Genomic DNA, 16,583 nt, shown 5'->3' with positions numbered 1-16,583 from the left:
ACCATGTACAGTGGGACTGAGTGCGCCCTCAGCAAGTTTGCCAACAACACTAAGTTATGTGGATTGGTTGATACGCTGGAGGGAGGGGATGCTGTCCAGAGGGACCTTGAGACGCTTGAGAGGTGGGTTGATGCCAACCTTATGAAGTTTAACCATGCCAAGTGCAAGGTCCTACACCTGCATTGGGGCAATCCCAAACACAGCTACAGGGCAGGGTTATTGGAATTAGACGATCTTAAGATCCTTTCCAACCATAACTATTCTATGATTCTAAAATGCTCCAGCAGGAGCTTGATGGCAATGACACAACCCTGGCATTCTTAGGCAAAAATGCTACTATTTCCCAATAGAGGGACGCAACTCATGTTCCCAAATAATTTATGTCCTGGGTTCAGCTGTAGCAGTTAATTTTGTCCTTTCTCGTAGCTGGTGCAGTGCTGTACTTTCAACTTTTGTCTGAGAACAACACTGATAACACCGATGTTTTTAGTTGTTGCTAAGTAATGCTTCCTCCAACCAAGGACTTACTCAGTGTCATGATCTGCTAGGGTAGAGGGGAAGCTGGGAGGAAGCAGAGACAGGGAAGTGAGTGAACGGCTGCATGGTCCTGAGTTATCAGCTGGGTTTAAACCACGACAGTCCTTTGTCACACCCAACATGGAACTCAAAGGGTTGAGATAATGACAGATCTGACCAGAGTGTGTCTAATTGTATCTGTGAGAAGCATTCATTGTTTCGGATAAATAATCACTCGTCACAATGCTGAGTTATTGGCTCTCAGAGTTGTTGTGCTTGGTCTCAGAGTTTCAGCATGTCGTACTTTACTTACAGCCAGTATTTGCTGTTTAACGTTTACCGGCTTTGGGGGCTGCTCTAAGGTTCTTGTTTCACTGTACTTCATGGCAATTACTTGTAATACACTAGAATCATTGATCATGAAACTGGTCTGGCTTGCGTTCTCAGCGTAGTCATCACCTATATACTTTGGGAGGCATATAATGGGAATTTTTAGCAATTACACATCTTTAACTCCTCACAGGGTCAACCTAAGAAGGAGACATTCCCTCACACCCTCCACTCCCCCACCAGGCTATTTACAGCAGCATGTGAGAATTCCAAAGGTTCTGGATTACCTTTGGATACCCTTGAAACCTGTCTGCTGCTTTTACTGGGGATCACCATGTTGCCACACATACAGCATGTTTTACCTACAGCCATACCACCCTGAGAACACCCTATTTTGTCTGACCTCAAAAACTAAGCAGGGTCGGGCTTGGATCTTGTCTAAGGTTAAATGACAAACTGAAAGGACCACCAAGAGATCTTCCCCAAGGCTGGACAGTCATAAGTGGCAAGGAGTGTAGGATCATATGGGCAAGCTCCTAGGCCAGTGGCCCCTCCATTGCTTTGGAATTTCACCCTGAACAAGTGCGAAATCTGGAAAAATTAGCAGAACACTTAGACAAGCTGTGCTGTCTTCCTGGAAATATCAGAGGGACAAATCACGGCAACATGCTGGGGCTTGGCCTATGCCTACAGAGCGTCTCTGGAAAAAGATGTAACTGGATCTCATGGCAAAGCAACAGACAACACAGATACTCAACCCCAAAGAACAGCAGCTACACCAACCCCAACAACAAACACTGCAGCCATACCATCTCTGGTGACAAAAACTGCAGCCACTCCAATTACAGTGAAAGACACTGCAGATAAACCAAAAGACCAATCCATGCCAACACCAGTTGCCCCTGTAAGCAAGGGCAAAAGAAAACAAGAGCAACAATTCGTGCAGTGAAGAAAGACCCACTGCGTGTGCTACAGGGGACCTTCTGATTGAGAGGGATTCCTACAGGAATTGGAGAAAGAGAAAGAAGAAGAGGTAACTTCTCGATCCCAGACCTCAACCAAACTGTGGAATAACTGAAAAGATTTCACTCATCATCCAGGGGAGCACATCATCACCTGGTTGCTCCGATGCTGGGACAATGGGGCCAACAGTCAAGAACTAGAAGACAGGGAAGCTAAGCAGCTGGGATCACTTGCTAGGGAAGGGGGAATTGACAAAGAGATTGCAAAAGAGAAATGGAACCTTAGCCTCTGGAGGTGACTCTTGGCAGCTGTGAAGGAAAGGGTTCCCTACAAGGATGATGTAATGTGTCACTCAGCCAAGTAGACCAGGATAGAAAAAGCCATCTAGTACCTGAGGGAATTAGCTGTTCTAGAGATCATAGAATAATAGGTTAGGGTTGGAAAGGACCTTAAGATCATCTAGTTCCAACCCCCCTGCCATGGACAGGGACACCTCACACTAAACCATCCCACCCAAGGCTCTGTCCAACCTGGCCTTGAACACCACCAGGGATGGAGCATTCACAACCTCCCTGGACAACCCATTCCAGCGCCTCACCAACCTAACAGTAAAGAACGTCTTGCTTATATCCAACCTAAACTTCCCCTGTTTAAGTTTTAACCCATTACCCCTTGTCCTATCACTACAGTCCCTAGTGAAGAGTCCCTCTCCAGCATCCCTATAGGCCCCCTTCAGATACTGGAAGGCTGCTATGAGGTCTCCATGCAGCCTTCTCTTCTCCAGGCTGAACAGTCCCAACTTTCTCAGCCTGTCTTCATATGGGAGGTGCTCCAGTCCCCTGATCATCCTCCATAGATGATGATCTATCATAGGCCAGATGCCAGGAATGCATCCGTAGATCCAAATAAAGTTGAATGGATATGACTCATAAGGAGGAAACTTACATGGTGTGTGCCATCATCATATGCCCACTCATTGGCATCAATGACCTGGAGTGAGGCAACAACACCAACAGTGGATGAAATGAGTCATCAGCTCCGAGAGTTTGAAGACAATCTCACCCCTTCCACCATTTCAGCTGTGGAAAAAATGCCCCACGAGTTCAAACAATTGAGAGAAGATCTATCCAGCTCCCTACGTGTACCAACCCACATCTCAGCTAATAACAGAAAGCACCCTACTACCTGAGGGAGAAGATAGAGGAGATACACTCAATGGGCCACCCCATGGTTTTACCTGTGGGATCATGGAGAAGACATGAGAAAGTGGGATGGAAAACCTACCTCAGCTCTGGAGGAACAGGTGCGTGAATTGGAGAACAGTGGTCAAGGATTATCCTCCCAAAAAAGCTGCTACTCCAGTCTTGGGTGAGCAGCTTCCCAGAAGGAGTGGAAGAGGTGATTTTACTCCAGCTCCTGTGATAAGGAATTCTAATCACTTTCTACAAGATGCAAACTGGAGAATCTTAGGATCACTATTAAAGGGTCCTGCTTACAGCCAGGATGCCATCAAACTATCAAGGGGTGGAACTCATTTCTATTTCTGGAGTGACAGGAGGATCCCAAGAGTTGACTGTACTGGGGGCTGAACTCAACCTGACTGGGAAGGAGTGGCAAAAGCACCCCATTGTGACTGGTCCAGAGGCTCCATGTATCCTTAGCATACACTATCTCAGGTGATGGTATTTAAAAGACCCAAAAGGGTACTGATGGGCTTTTGGTAGAGCTGCCTTGGAGACAGAGAAAATTAAGCAGCTGCCCACCTTGCCTGGTCTCTCAGAGGATCCTTCTGTTGTGGGGTTGCTGAGGGTCAAAGAACAAGTGCCAATCACAACCATAACAGTGCACCGGTGGCAATATCGCACAAACCGAGACTCCCTGATTCCCATCCATGAGCTGATCAGTCGACTGGAGAGCCAAGGAGTGATCAGTAGGACCTGCTCACTCTTTAATAGCCTCATATGGCCAGTGCGAAAGTCTAACGGAGCGTGGAGACTAACAGTAGACTACTGTGGCCTGAATTAATTCACACCACCATTGAGAGCTACCGTACCAGACATGCTAGAACTTCAGTATGAACTGAAGTCAAAGGAAGCCAAGTGGGATGCCACAACTGATATTGCCAATGCATTTTTCTCAATTCCTTTGGCAGCACAGTACAGGGCACAGTTTGCTTTTACTTGGAGGGGTGTCCAGTACACTTGGAACTGACTGCCCCAGGGGTGGAAACACAGCCTTACCATCTGCCATGGACTGATCCAGACTGCACTGGAACAGGGGCAAGCTCCAGAACACCTTCAGTACATTGATGACTTTATTGTGTGGGGAGATACAGTGGAAGACGTTTTTGAGAAAGGGAGGAAAATATTCCGAACCCTGCTGAAAGCTGGTTTTGCCATAAAACACAGTAAGGTCAAGGGACCTGCACAGGAGATTCAATTTTTGTGAATAAAATGGCAAGATGGACGTCTCCAGATCCCCACAGATGTGATCAACAAGAGAACAGCAATGTCTCCACCAACTAATAAGAAAGAAACACAAGCTTTCTTAGGAGTTGTGGGGTTCTAGAGAATGCACATCCCAAATTACAGTTCAATTGTACGCCCTCTCTACTACGTGACTCAGAAGAATGATTTCAAATGGACCCCTTAGCGACAAGAAGCTTTTGAGCAAACTAAATGAGAGATAGTTCATGCAGTAGCCCTTGGAGCAGTCCGGACCTGGCAAGATATGAAACAAGTGCTTTACACCACAGCTGGGGAGAATGGTCCTACCTGAAGCCTCTGCAGAAAACTCCAGGGGAGACTCGAGGTTGACCCCTTGGATTTTAGAGTCAGGGATACAGAGATACAGGGATACATGGCTGGCGATACTCCAACTGAAAAAGATACTGGCAGCCTATGAAGGGGTTTGAGTTGCTTCAGAAGTGATTGGCATTGAAGCACAGCTCCTCCCAGCACCCCAGCTGCCTGTGCTGAACTGGATGTTCTAAGGCAGGGTCTTCTCTACACATCATGCAACCAATGCTACAAGGAAGAAGTGAGCCACGTAAATCACACAGTGAGCTAGAACAGGAAATCCCAGTCATCCAGGAATCCTAGAAGTTATCATGGACCGACCAGAGGGCAAAGATTTTGGAATGTCACCAGAGGAGGAGGTGATGCACGCTGAAGAGGCCACACCATATAATAAACTGTCAGAAAGTGAAAAGCAGCATGCCTTGTTTACTGATGGGTCCTGCCTTATTGTTGGAAAGCATCAGAGATGGAAGGCAGCTGTATGGAGTCCCCTAAGACAAGCTGCAGAACCTGATGAAGGAGAGAGTGAATTGAGTCAGTTTGCAGAGGTGAAAGACATCCACCTGGCCTTGAATATTGCTGAACGAGAACAGTGGCCAGTACTTTCTCTCTCTACTGACTCACGAATGGTGGCAAATGCCCTGTGGGTGTGGTTGCAGCAATAGAAGCAGGGCAAGTGGCAACCCAGAGGTAAAGCCATCTGGGCTGAAGCAGGCTGCTGGGCCTGGATGATGATTCAGTGGTAATTGGTGATGCATTTCTTCTTAATCTCTATTCTCTCTATACAGTAATGACCTAATACATTGCTAACTTACTTTGGTACTTATATACCTCTACCTCCAATTTGCCTTATTTTACTTATTCACTATATATAGAGATACTTACCTAATTCACATTAGTGTGCTTGCTTTTAGCATGCTTATTGGCTTTAGTGTGCTTCTTTAATAAACTCTGCATATTATACAGCTAGTATGTGGTCATTTTGTGGCCTACCTTGTCTGTCAGCAGAACAGGGATACACATTTACCAAAAGCCACCTGGTTGGTCAACACCAGAGGATCTGCCAACAGGGCTGCCCCAGCCCAATCAGAACTTTTATGCACTGTAGAGGGGGGACAAAGTTCCTGTGGTGCACATAAAGAATTTGTTGGGGAAGACAGTCTGGGTTATTCCTGCTTCAGGTAAAGGCAAACCCACTCGTGGGATTGCTTTTGCTCAGGGACCTGGACATACTTGGTGGGTAATGCGGGAAGATGGGGAATTCCAGTGTGTACCTCAAGGGGATTTGATTTTAGGGGAAAACAGCCAATGAATTCAATGATATGCTGTTGCCTGCTATATAACACTTTTATAACCCAACAGCTATATGCCCATCACTATTCTGGGCTTTAAAAAGAAGATATGTGCTGTCATGATGACTAGCAGAGAATAAAGTCATGGGAAAAGCCAATATCAGCAGAAATGCCAATCACCATCATCTGAGGTCACAATCATCTGAGCCTGACTTCCCTCTGATCATCACCCCAACAAAAAATGAACTTTGATGAAACCAGAGGAGCTCAGCAGTGACCAGACAAGTTCAACGGTATCGTCAGCAGACAACAATCCAACACTACACACCGTTTCTCCTGCCCTGAAAGATGGGTACAGAAGATGGAGCCTGACATCATGGACTAGATGAATTCAGCAACTTCATAGGTATTGGTCCACAGACTAAGGAATGATATCTCTTTCTGTGTGGGGGTGTGTATTATACATACATATATATATGAAAAAAAAAGCAATGGTATATTGAAAAAAATGGGATCTGAGCATGACATGAATGGTATGGAATAAGGGGTGGATACAGTCCTCGGTTCGGCTGTAACAGTTATTTTTCTCCTTCTTAGCAGCTGGTGCAGTGCTGTGTTTTCAACTTTATCATGAGGACAATGCTGATAACACACCAATGGTTTTAGTTGCTGCTAAGTAATGCTTACCCCGATCATGGACTTTTCAATCTCATGCTCTGCCAGGGAAGAGGGAAAGCTGGGAGGAAGCAGAGACAGGACACCTGACCCAAAACAGTCAAAGGGGTATTCCATACCACAGCACATCATGCCCAGTACAAAAAATGGGGGGAGTCACCCCAAAGCCCAGATCACTGCTCGGGTCAGGCTGGGTATCAGTCAGCTTGTGGTGAGCAACTGTATTCTCTCCCCTTGCTATTTCCCTTATCATTATTATTATTGGTGGTAGCAGTAGCAGGTTTGTGTTATACCTTAGTTACTGGACTGTTCTGATCTCAACCTGTGGGAGTTATATTCTTTCAATTCTCCTCCCCACCCCTCTGGGAGCTGGGGGGGGAAGAAGTCGGGGGAGTGAGCAAGCAGTTGCGTGGCTCTGAGCTACTGGCTGGGCTTGAACTATGACAGAGGCATTTCCCCATTCTCTGTGAGTTACAAATTCAGCAGTGGCAGTTTGCCTGCCAAAGCACCCAGATACGTACATGTACGGCAGCAGACATTTGGTTACTGGTTTTGATGTGCCCTGATGCTTACATCTCCCCCTCCACTAGGAAGAGAGTAGCAGTTTGCAGTTCTAAGCACTATACATCAGCAGAAGAATGAGATGCTTGGCTTGAAGTACTGGCCAGAAAACCATTCCATCTCCTTTGTGGCAAAGGTATAAGACACCTGAATGGGCATCGTAAGGTACAAAACCAGCCTGAAAACTCAGTCACATCATTTCCAGTTAAAAATAAACCGATCGCTGTTAATCTCAGGAGCAAAAGCTTTTAAAGAACTGCTTCTTCAGACATATGCCTGTCCTTCAGTTGAAGACAATTTGCTGCACTGTTTTAATCTCCAAAAATCATACAACCACCTTAGATTTCATACCTACAAGCAAATAGTTTGAAGAATCCACAACTCAAGTCCTGCAAGCACTGCCACCATTCAAAACCAGAAGAAAATGAAAGATCCACTGAAGAAGAGGATCAGGTTCGAGACCATCTTAAGAACATGAATGTGCACAAGTCCATGGGACCTGATGAAATCCATCTGCAGATCCTGAAGGAGCTGGCAAATGAAGTTGCTAAGCTACTGCCCATCATATCTGAAAAATCATGGCAGCCAGGTGAAGTTCCTGAGGACTGGAAAAAGGGAACTTTAATCCCCAATTTCAAGAAGGGAAAAATGGAAGACACAAGAAAGTACAGACCAGTCAGTCTCACCTCTGTGCCTGGCAAGATCTTGGAGCAGATTCTCCTGGAAGGCATGCCAAGTCACATGAAAATGAGGTGGTTGGTGACAGCCAAAATGGCTTCACTAAGTGTAAATCCTGCCAGACCAATTTGGTGGCCTTCTATGATGGGGCTATGGAAATGATGGAAAGGGGTAAAGCAGTTGAAATCATCTACCTGGACTTGTGCAAAGCATTCAACACTGTCCCACACGACATCCTTCTCTCTAAATTGGAGAGACATCAATTTGATAGGTGGACCACTCAGGGGATAAAGAACTGGCTGGATGGCTGCACACAAAGAGTTGTGGTCAATGGCTCAATGTCTGGCTGGAGACCAGTAATGAGTGGTGTCCCTCAGGGATCGGTGTTGGGACCAGTCTTGTTCAACATCTTCGTCGCTGACATGGACAGTGGGATTGAGCGCACCCTCAGCAAGTTTGCCAATGACACCAAGCTGTGTGGTTCGGTTGATACACTGGAGGGAAGGAATGCCATCCAGAGGGACATTGACACACTTGTGAGATGGGCTGATGCCAACCCTATGAAGTTCAACCATGCCAAGTGCAAGGTCCTACATCTGGGTTGGATCAATCCCAGGCACAGATACAGGTTGGTCAGAGAAGAGATTCAGAGCAGCCCTGTGGAGAAGGACTTGAGGGTGTTGGTCAATGAGAAAATGAACATGAGCCAGCTTCAGTGTGCAGCCCACAAAGCCAACTCTATCCTGGGCTGCACCAAAAGGAGAGTGACCAGCAGGTCAAAGGAGGCGATCCTGCCCCTCTACTCTGCTCTCATGAGACCTCACTTGGAGTACTGTGTGCAGTTCTGGTGTCCTCAACATAAGGAAGACATGGAACTGTTGGAACATGTTCAAAGGAATGCCATAAGGACAACAATGAGGCTGGAGCACCTCCCATATGAAGACAGGCTGAGAAAGTTGGGACTGTTCAGCCTGGAGAAGAGAAGGCTGCATGGAGATCTCATAGCAGCCTTCCAGTAACTGAAGGGGGCCTATAAGGATGTCGGAGAGCAACTCCTCAGTAGGGACTGCAGAGATAGGACAAGGGGTAATAGGTTCATACTTAAACAGGGGAAGTTTAGGTTAGATATAAGGAAGAAGTTCTTTAGTGTGAGGATGGTGAGGTATTAGAATGGCTTTCCCAAGGATGTTGTGAATGCTCCATCCCTGGCAGTGTTCAAGGCCAGGTTAGACAGAGCCTTGGGTGACACAGTTTAGTGCTGTGGTATCCCTGCCCATAGCAGGAGGGCTGGAGCTAGATGATCTTAAGGTCCTTTCCAACCCTAACCATTCTATGATTCTATGACAAGGGGCAGAATTTATCATCTTTACAGAAACTAAAGCCGTAGTCTGTTGTAGAGAAGGCAGAATTCTCCCTTGTCATGGCAAAGTAACCATGTTAATTTTGAAATATCAAGTAGAAACCATAAACCTAGTAATTACTGACCATCATAAAACCAGCCACAGCCACCTTTTGCTTTAATTCATGTATTACAAGAATAAGCTTGAAGAGCACAAATTAAAGCAGTTGTTTTGAGCCTCCTTGTATTCAGTAATTGCAGCAGACTGTAAAAGAGAACAAAAAGCAGTTCTTTGGGGTAGTTGAAGACATTTGAAGTTAGTTAGTGATGTGAAGTAACTTGAAGGGTCATGAAATGCTTACAGTAATTTTGTATCAACTGTTCAGTCACTTCAGAATTTATTTTTGAGATATTTCACTATAAGATGTGAAAGAGATAAGAGATGGAAGGAGGACTGCAAGCTCCAATCCTCTGGAAAAAAAAAGTAGGTATTATCAAGTTAGGTCATATTTTAATAGGACTAAGGAGAAGCAGCAACATTTACATTTGTTTCTGCAAAGACAACAGAACACTTCAACTTGTTTTGTTGTAACTCCCTGAATAAACAAGTTAAGTACAAGTCATTAGAAACTGCAACAGATCTCTAGTTATACAGAAGAAATGGTGGTCACACAAAAGTGTTAGTCCCTATTCCCACACTTGGCACAAGGGAAACGCTGATGGATAACCAGCCCTGCTCGCAAGGAGCTCCCTATTTGCATGCCATTATACATCCATGCCATTCGAGACTCACAAAGTTTCTCAGGACCTCAAATGGTGCTCATTTCTGCAAATTAATTTTTAATGATGAGATCAAAGAAGTTTTCACACAATTTAACACACAGCACTGACTTCAAGTACTGGTTTCACATAGCTCAAGCCGTAGTAAAGCAACAAGAGTGATGAGAAAGTGCTGGCACTGGGGAATAAATTCTTTTCCAGTTCCAAAGAAGACAAAGAACACAGAACTCTTGGCAGGCAGCAGCCCACTGCCACTCACTTTCTCTTGACATCTGCATTCTTGGTTTTTTTGTTTGTTTGTTTTTGTGGGATTTTTGCCTCCTAGGTGATGTTACAATACAAGTATTGTCACAACATGATCTTGTGATGTTACTAAATTAAGTCCACAGTGTTGGAATTGATTTGTGCATATTTAAACTGGGCTGAATGAACAAAGACCTTGTTTTCTCCACTTGCTTCATCCAACTCCTGTTTTAAGCCAAGTGCTTACTCTAAAAGTAGCAAAATTACCCAGCTATCAACATGAAAAAAATGGAACAATTTTAAAAAAGGAAAATTTTATCTGTTCAAACAAAATGCATATGCAACAGACTGAAAGCAAAGTCGCCTTTTTTTTGTTCCCTCTCAACTATCCTGTACTTGGCAACCAGTATTCAACAAGTACTTCTTAAAGAAACAACCCTTCAATGAGTTCAGAATAAAAAAAACAAAAAAAAAACCATCAAACAAGCAAGCAAACAAAAAACCCAAAACAAACCCTGTGTAATACAAAACAAAAAATACCCCCAACAAAAAAAAACCCCGACTGTTCTGTGTGCCTTACTGCTGGCACAAGAGATGGTAGGATGGATTGATATAGTGATAGTTTTTCAGCTACATAAACTGTGGGCTATTGTGAAGCTTTGAAAGCATACTCTAAAAAAAAAAAAAAAAAAAAATATTCCTGCCCACAAAATTTTATCTTTTTTTACTCACCTTATTTTGGGAAAACTTGTATCTGATTTATAGCCTTCCCTTTCAAGCCTAGGGTCCATGCACCTTTTGAATAAGGGAAGTTGCAAGTAGTTAAGCATCTGAAAGGAAGTTTGTTCTGGTTTTAATTATACCCTTCTACATTCTGCATGAAATCTTTCCTTCTATATTTTATTCACATAGAGGCTTAAACTGAAGAAAAAGGCAATCCCATACCTTGTTCTTTCCCTTGAAAAAGAAATGTCAGGAAAAAGCACTATTTTTATGTCTAACATAGGAAGGTAAGATAAAGAGAAATATAAAGTTTAATAATACTCATTTAAATTTTACAATTAAAGCAGCGGTACTCACACACAAAATCAGAAAAATATGTATTCGGGGAAGACTGAGAATAGATTTCTATCTCAGTCTGAAATTCAATACTCAACAGAATCTGTACTGAGCCCTCTGAAAAAGCTTTATTTAGGATCCTACTCCAAGCCAGGGATTTCCATAGCCTTTAGGTATACACCACCTTTCCCAATAGAAGGTTAAAACAGTTATTTATTGACTAATATCATGTATCCTCAAAAGCTAGAGACTGTTTAACAGATCACATACTCCCACCTCACTGGTAGTTAGCTTGAACTTTCAGGCAGGTTAAATTCAGTCAAAAAGACAGTTTAACTCCCTTAAGTTGCAGAAGGCCAAGAGCGCTTGAGCACTCAGTAACATATGTAATGATTAGCAGCACATCTTAAAATAATACTGTCTAGCTTAATTGCTGGCAGCTGAATGAACAAACAGCAATTTTATGACAGTGAGCCACTAAGATCCTGAGACATTCAGGGTGATGGGCAACCACGATATTTCTTCAAGTTTAGTATCAAAAACTCAAAGTGTTTGCCATCACAGTTGTCTAAACAAAACTCAGACTTACCAAGATGCCTTTGCCACTAGAAAGCTACTCCCAAAGCTAATCCTCCTTTCCAACTTCTTCCAAGAAAACTATTAAAACAGATACTTGTTCCCAAATCTAGAAATACTACACATTTGTTTCCTCTACTAAATCACTGGTCTTCCACACAACTGGCAGGACTGTCCCCTCAGCAGATGTACTGCCAGAAACAATCAGTCAAGGTTTGCACTGCTGCCTGTTAATCAGCTTGTGAACCCCTTCCCATTTAAATGTCACAAGCCCATAGAAACCCCATGCATCTCTTTTTGCCCTCAATTGACCATCCCTATCATTAACCAAGTAAGTGGTCACCACCAGTCTCAGGCTGCCATTTACCACTAGAATGCCTGTACTAAAAGAATGGTTTAAAATCATAGCTAAAAATACAATCGACTACCCTGCAGCAGTGCCATCATGGGGTGCAAAAGCAGCATACCCACCTTACGGCAGCCAGGATAGGTTGGCATAGCATGGAGGGTAGAGGTGCTGGGATTCCTGCTGGTGCTGGCCATGATATTCTGGATCTGGGTGAGCTCTTGCCTCAGGACCTGTTTCTGGTGGAAGCTGAAAGCAGGATGGTTGGATGCCATTGTGAAGAGCAACAGGAACTCATCCCCTGTGCGGCCCTCGTTGAGTTGTAGCCCATAGTTGTTGATGACCGAATCGATGTGGGTGAGGGTACGGAAGAGGACCCCGGCCGCCTCTCGGTGTGCAGACCCGAGCAGGGCGAGAGACACTAGAAGTTTGCTACGTACCACCTCGTCTGTCAGGTTAGTGAGGCTCCCCAGGTCGGTGGGGTTGTTGGCCTTGATTTCAGAGTCACGTAGGGAGTGGTAGTCCTTGCGGGCCAGGTCCTCCAGGCAGGCGCCCAGGAAGCGCAGCTCCAGCGGGATACAAAGGTCCAGAAGGCCGCAGAGGAACTCCACACGCTGCGGAGAGGGCAGCTCAGAGAACCAGCGATACACACCGTCCCGCTGCAGCCGCGGGCACCGCTTCTCCACCATGGTGCTCCGCCTTCTCCTGGTCCGGAAGACGCACACCCTGCTGGAGGCCGCGGCGGCGAGGGCGGGCAACAGCGCCCCGAGGAGGATCCGTAAGGCCAGCGCCTTTACACCCCCGAAACGTCCCCCTCTGCGCTCCCGCCCCCCTGACAAGCCTGGCTCCTGGGGGGCAAGGGGGGCCGGCAGCAAAGAGCGCTGGGGCAGCCCCTGACGGCAGACAGGTACAGGCCCCCCGAGGGCGGCTACCGGCGGCGCAGGCCCGAGCGCTGAAGCGTGGCTTCGCCGCAGGGTCCCTACCCGGCAGGGCCTGGCGGCCTCGAGCAGCTCTCTGCGCTCCCACGCTCTCCCTCCCTCACGGGGCAGCTCCTTCTCTCAACCGGGCGTCAGCTGACTCCATTCGCCACACTGAAACCCACCAAAACCACCCCGCCAACGCCACAACCGCGGGAAATAATCCCTCGCGGGAAGGCAGCAAGCAGGCGGAGGGAGCCGGGGTTGTACGATAACCCACGAATAGTGGCGGAAGGATCCCGCAGTGAGAAGTCACAACCGGAAATGGAGCGGGAGGAAAAGAAAAAGGAGCGGCGGAACACCTTCACTCCCGGCCTGACCCTGCGGGGAACCACACCCACCACCCCAGCGATTAGCTGAGCCGTCTACGCACACCTGGTGCTTGGCTACCAGCACACTGGCCCTACGCCCTTCCTCACGTACAGAAACAGGGTCTCGAAGACTTGTCAATCACCACCTTATAGCCCACCCCTCCCTTAATCCCGCCCCTGGCGCTGATTGGTGCAGGGATGCGGTATGGCCGAGCTGCTGCTGGGTGCGTGATGCCAAAATCCTGATAAAGCTTTTGGTACTAGCATTTGCCTGAACAGCCTCATCAAACCAAGCCGTGCTATGCAAAGAAAATTGGACAGTTGACTTTAGATTATCTTTAAAAATGTAGAAATAAGCGACACTAAAGGCCTCTTAAAATGGCGATATTCACACACACCCCCCCCCTTCCCACTCTATACTGGGATTCTGGTTAACATTTTGAAACAGCTTTATCATCTTCAGATTTGCCTACGGGTTGCATGGATGGTATTGTGATAAACGCATAAATGTATTGGCTTTCGCAAATCATAGGTGTTGCTATGTGGATATAACTGTATGAGTTCACAATAACAGAAACAAAGCTCGCTAAAGACACAAGATTAGACAACAAGTTGAAAATGGCCAGAACTCTCAAGCAAAATGGAGTCACATAGTAAAAGAATTTGTAAAGGTAAAAGAAAAGGGGGGGGGGATGTCTTGATATGAGGAAAGCTAGTGCCTGGAAGACACAGAGTTAAAGTACTTTTAGCTTAATTTCGGTTGAAGATAAAGAGCAATGTTTGTGTTGTAAGTCTGTGGTGAGATAACAGAATTTAGTGCCCCACTAAACATGAGTGAATTACTTCACACCATCCTTCTACTTACCAGTTAGTTTAGAGACAGTGCATCCCAAACATCTGCTAGCTTTGGATACTCATTGTCTGCCCATCCAATTTTCCTTGCAAGAAATTTTGCATGAAGGTCACAATGTTCTAAATCTTTGCCAGCTATCAGAAGAATTACAGATATGGTTGGTTTCAGCTAGTTTTGTGATTACTGGGGCGTCCAACTGTGCCAAAGGTGAAAAGTACACCATGAGGAAGACTGCTTACTTCATCTTGAAGACCCCTACGCAAATGAGGAAGACTGCTTACTTCATCCTCAAGACCCCTGCCCACAATCACCACAGAGCAGTGCGCAGACACCAAGAGGAGGAGACTTATGATAATAAGTTCCTGGAGCTAGTTATAATATTCCCCGCTTATATGCGGGAATTATGAATATATATACAACTAATGCAATATTGAAAGTATATAAACCTGTAACAAATGCTAACCACAATTCTTTGCGTGTGGCCATCCACCGAGTGGTCCATCTATCAAATTGGTGTCTCTCCAATTTAGAGACAAGGATGTCGTGTGGGACAGTGGTTGAATGTTTTGCACAAGTCCAGGTAGATGATGTCAACTGCTCTACCCATTTCCATAATTTCCATAGCACCATCATAGAAGGCCACCAAATTGGTCAGGCAGGATTTCCCCTTAGTGAAGACATGCTGGCTGTCACCAAGCACTTTGTTGTTTTTCATGTGCCTTAGCATGCTGTCCAGGAGAATGTGCTCCAAGATTTTGCCAGGCACAGAGGTGAGACTGACTGGTCTGTAATTCCCCGGGTCTTCCATTTTCCCCTTCTTGAAAATGGGGGTTATATTTCCCTTTTTCCAGCCGTCGGGAACTTCACCTGACTGCCATGATTTTTCAAATATTATGGCCAGTGGCTTAGCAACTTCATTCGCCAGCTCCTTCAAGGCCCGCAGATGGATTTCATCAGGTCCCATGGACTAGTGCACACTCAGATTTTTAAGATGGTCTCGAACCAGATCCTCTCCTACAGTGGGCCCAAGGTCTTCATTCTCACAGTCCCTGCGTCTACCTTCTAAGGCTTGGGCGGTGTGGTCAGAGCCTTTGCCAGTGAAAACCAAGGCAAAGAATTTATTCAGAACCTCAGCCTTCTCCAAATCCTGTGTAGCCAGTTCTCCCAAGAGCTCCCTCAGGGGGCCTATGTTGTCCCTAGTCTGTTTATTGTTTCCTATGTACCTGTAGAATCCCTTCCTGTTATCCTTAACATCCCTAGCCAAGTTTAATTCTACCTGGGCCTTAGCCTTCCTAACCTGGTCCCTAGCTTCCCGGACAACATCCCTGTACTGCCTGTACTACAACCCAGGCTGCCTGTCCTTGCTTCCACTTTTTATAAGCCTCTTTTTTCCTTTGAATTTTCCTCAGCAGCTCCTTTTCCATCCAAGGAGGTCTCCTGGCCCTCCTGCCGCACTTCCTTCTAGTTGGGATGCAGCACTCCTGAGCTTGGAGCAGGTGATCCTTGAATATCAACCAACAGTCTTGGGCCCCCCTGCCCTCCAGGGCTATATCCCATGGAACCTTACTAAGCAGGCTCCTGAAGAGGCCAAAGTCTGCTCTTTTGAAGTCCAGGGCAGTGAGCTTGCTGCACGCTCTTCTCACTGTCCTGGGGATCTCAAATTCGACCATCTCGTGATCGCTGCATCCAAGGCTGCCCTGGAGCACCACATTCTCAGCGAGCCCTTCCCTGTTGGTGAGCACAAGGTCAAGCACGGCACCTCTCCTTGTCGGCTCCTCTATTACTTGCAGAAGGAAGTTGTCTTCCACACAATCGAGGAACCTCCTGGATTGCTTGTGCCGTGCAGTGCCATCGTTCCAACAGATGTCAGGGTGCTTGAAATCCCCCATGAGAACAAGGGCCTGCGAGCGTGAGGCTTTTCCTATCTGTCTCTAGAGTGCTTCATCCACAGGTTCTCCTTGATCAGGCGGCCTGTAACAGATTCCCACAGTAATGTCTCCCACGGCTGTTTTCCCTTTAACCCTGACCCACAAACTCTCTGTAAACTGCTCACCTGTCCCCAGACAGAGTTCCATACTCTTCAGCCTATCCCTAACATAAAGGGCAACTCCCCCTCCCCGCCTGCCAGGCCTGTCTTTTCTAAAGAGCCTGCAACCTTCCATTCCAACACTCCAGTCATAGGAGCCATCCCACCATGTTTCTGTGATGCCTATTATATCATACCCCTGTAGACATGCACACATCTCTAATTCCTCTTGTTTGTTCCCCATGCTACGGGCATTTGTA

The 16,583-nt window shown here is 46.1% G+C and overlaps 1 protein-coding gene across 4 annotated transcripts in view; it reads right to left on the bottom strand.

The window, feature by feature from the left end:
- LOC136004474 (zinc finger CCHC domain-containing protein 14-like) overlaps positions 1 to 13,447 on the bottom strand; it is a 59,460-nt gene extending 46,013 nt beyond the window's left edge. The window contains exons 1-2 of one of the 4 annotated variants that reach the window (XM_065660969.1): positions 13,140 to 13,208; positions 12,282 to 12,770 (exon numbers count right to left, since the gene is read on the bottom strand). In XM_065660969.1, the coding sequence (XP_065517041.1) occupies positions 12,282 to 12,431 (150 nt within the window). In that variant the 5' untranslated portion in view covers positions 12,432 to 12,770; positions 13,140 to 13,208. Of the gene's footprint in view, positions 1 to 12,281 lie in introns of all 4 variants that reach the window. The other 3 variants (XM_065660968.1, XM_065660966.1, XM_065660967.1) reach the window with 3 other exon arrangements.
- Positions 13,448 to 16,583: the final 3,136 nt, after the last annotated feature.

This window comes from Lathamus discolor, chromosome W, assembly GCF_037157495.1.
Source record: "Lathamus discolor isolate bLatDis1 chromosome W, bLatDis1.hap1, whole genome shotgun sequence".
Lineage (NCBI taxonomy): Eukaryota > Metazoa > Chordata > Aves > Psittaciformes > Psittacidae > Lathamus > Lathamus discolor.
Note: the sequence above shows the minus strand (reverse complement) of the source record. Positions and strands in the feature narration are given on the sequence as shown.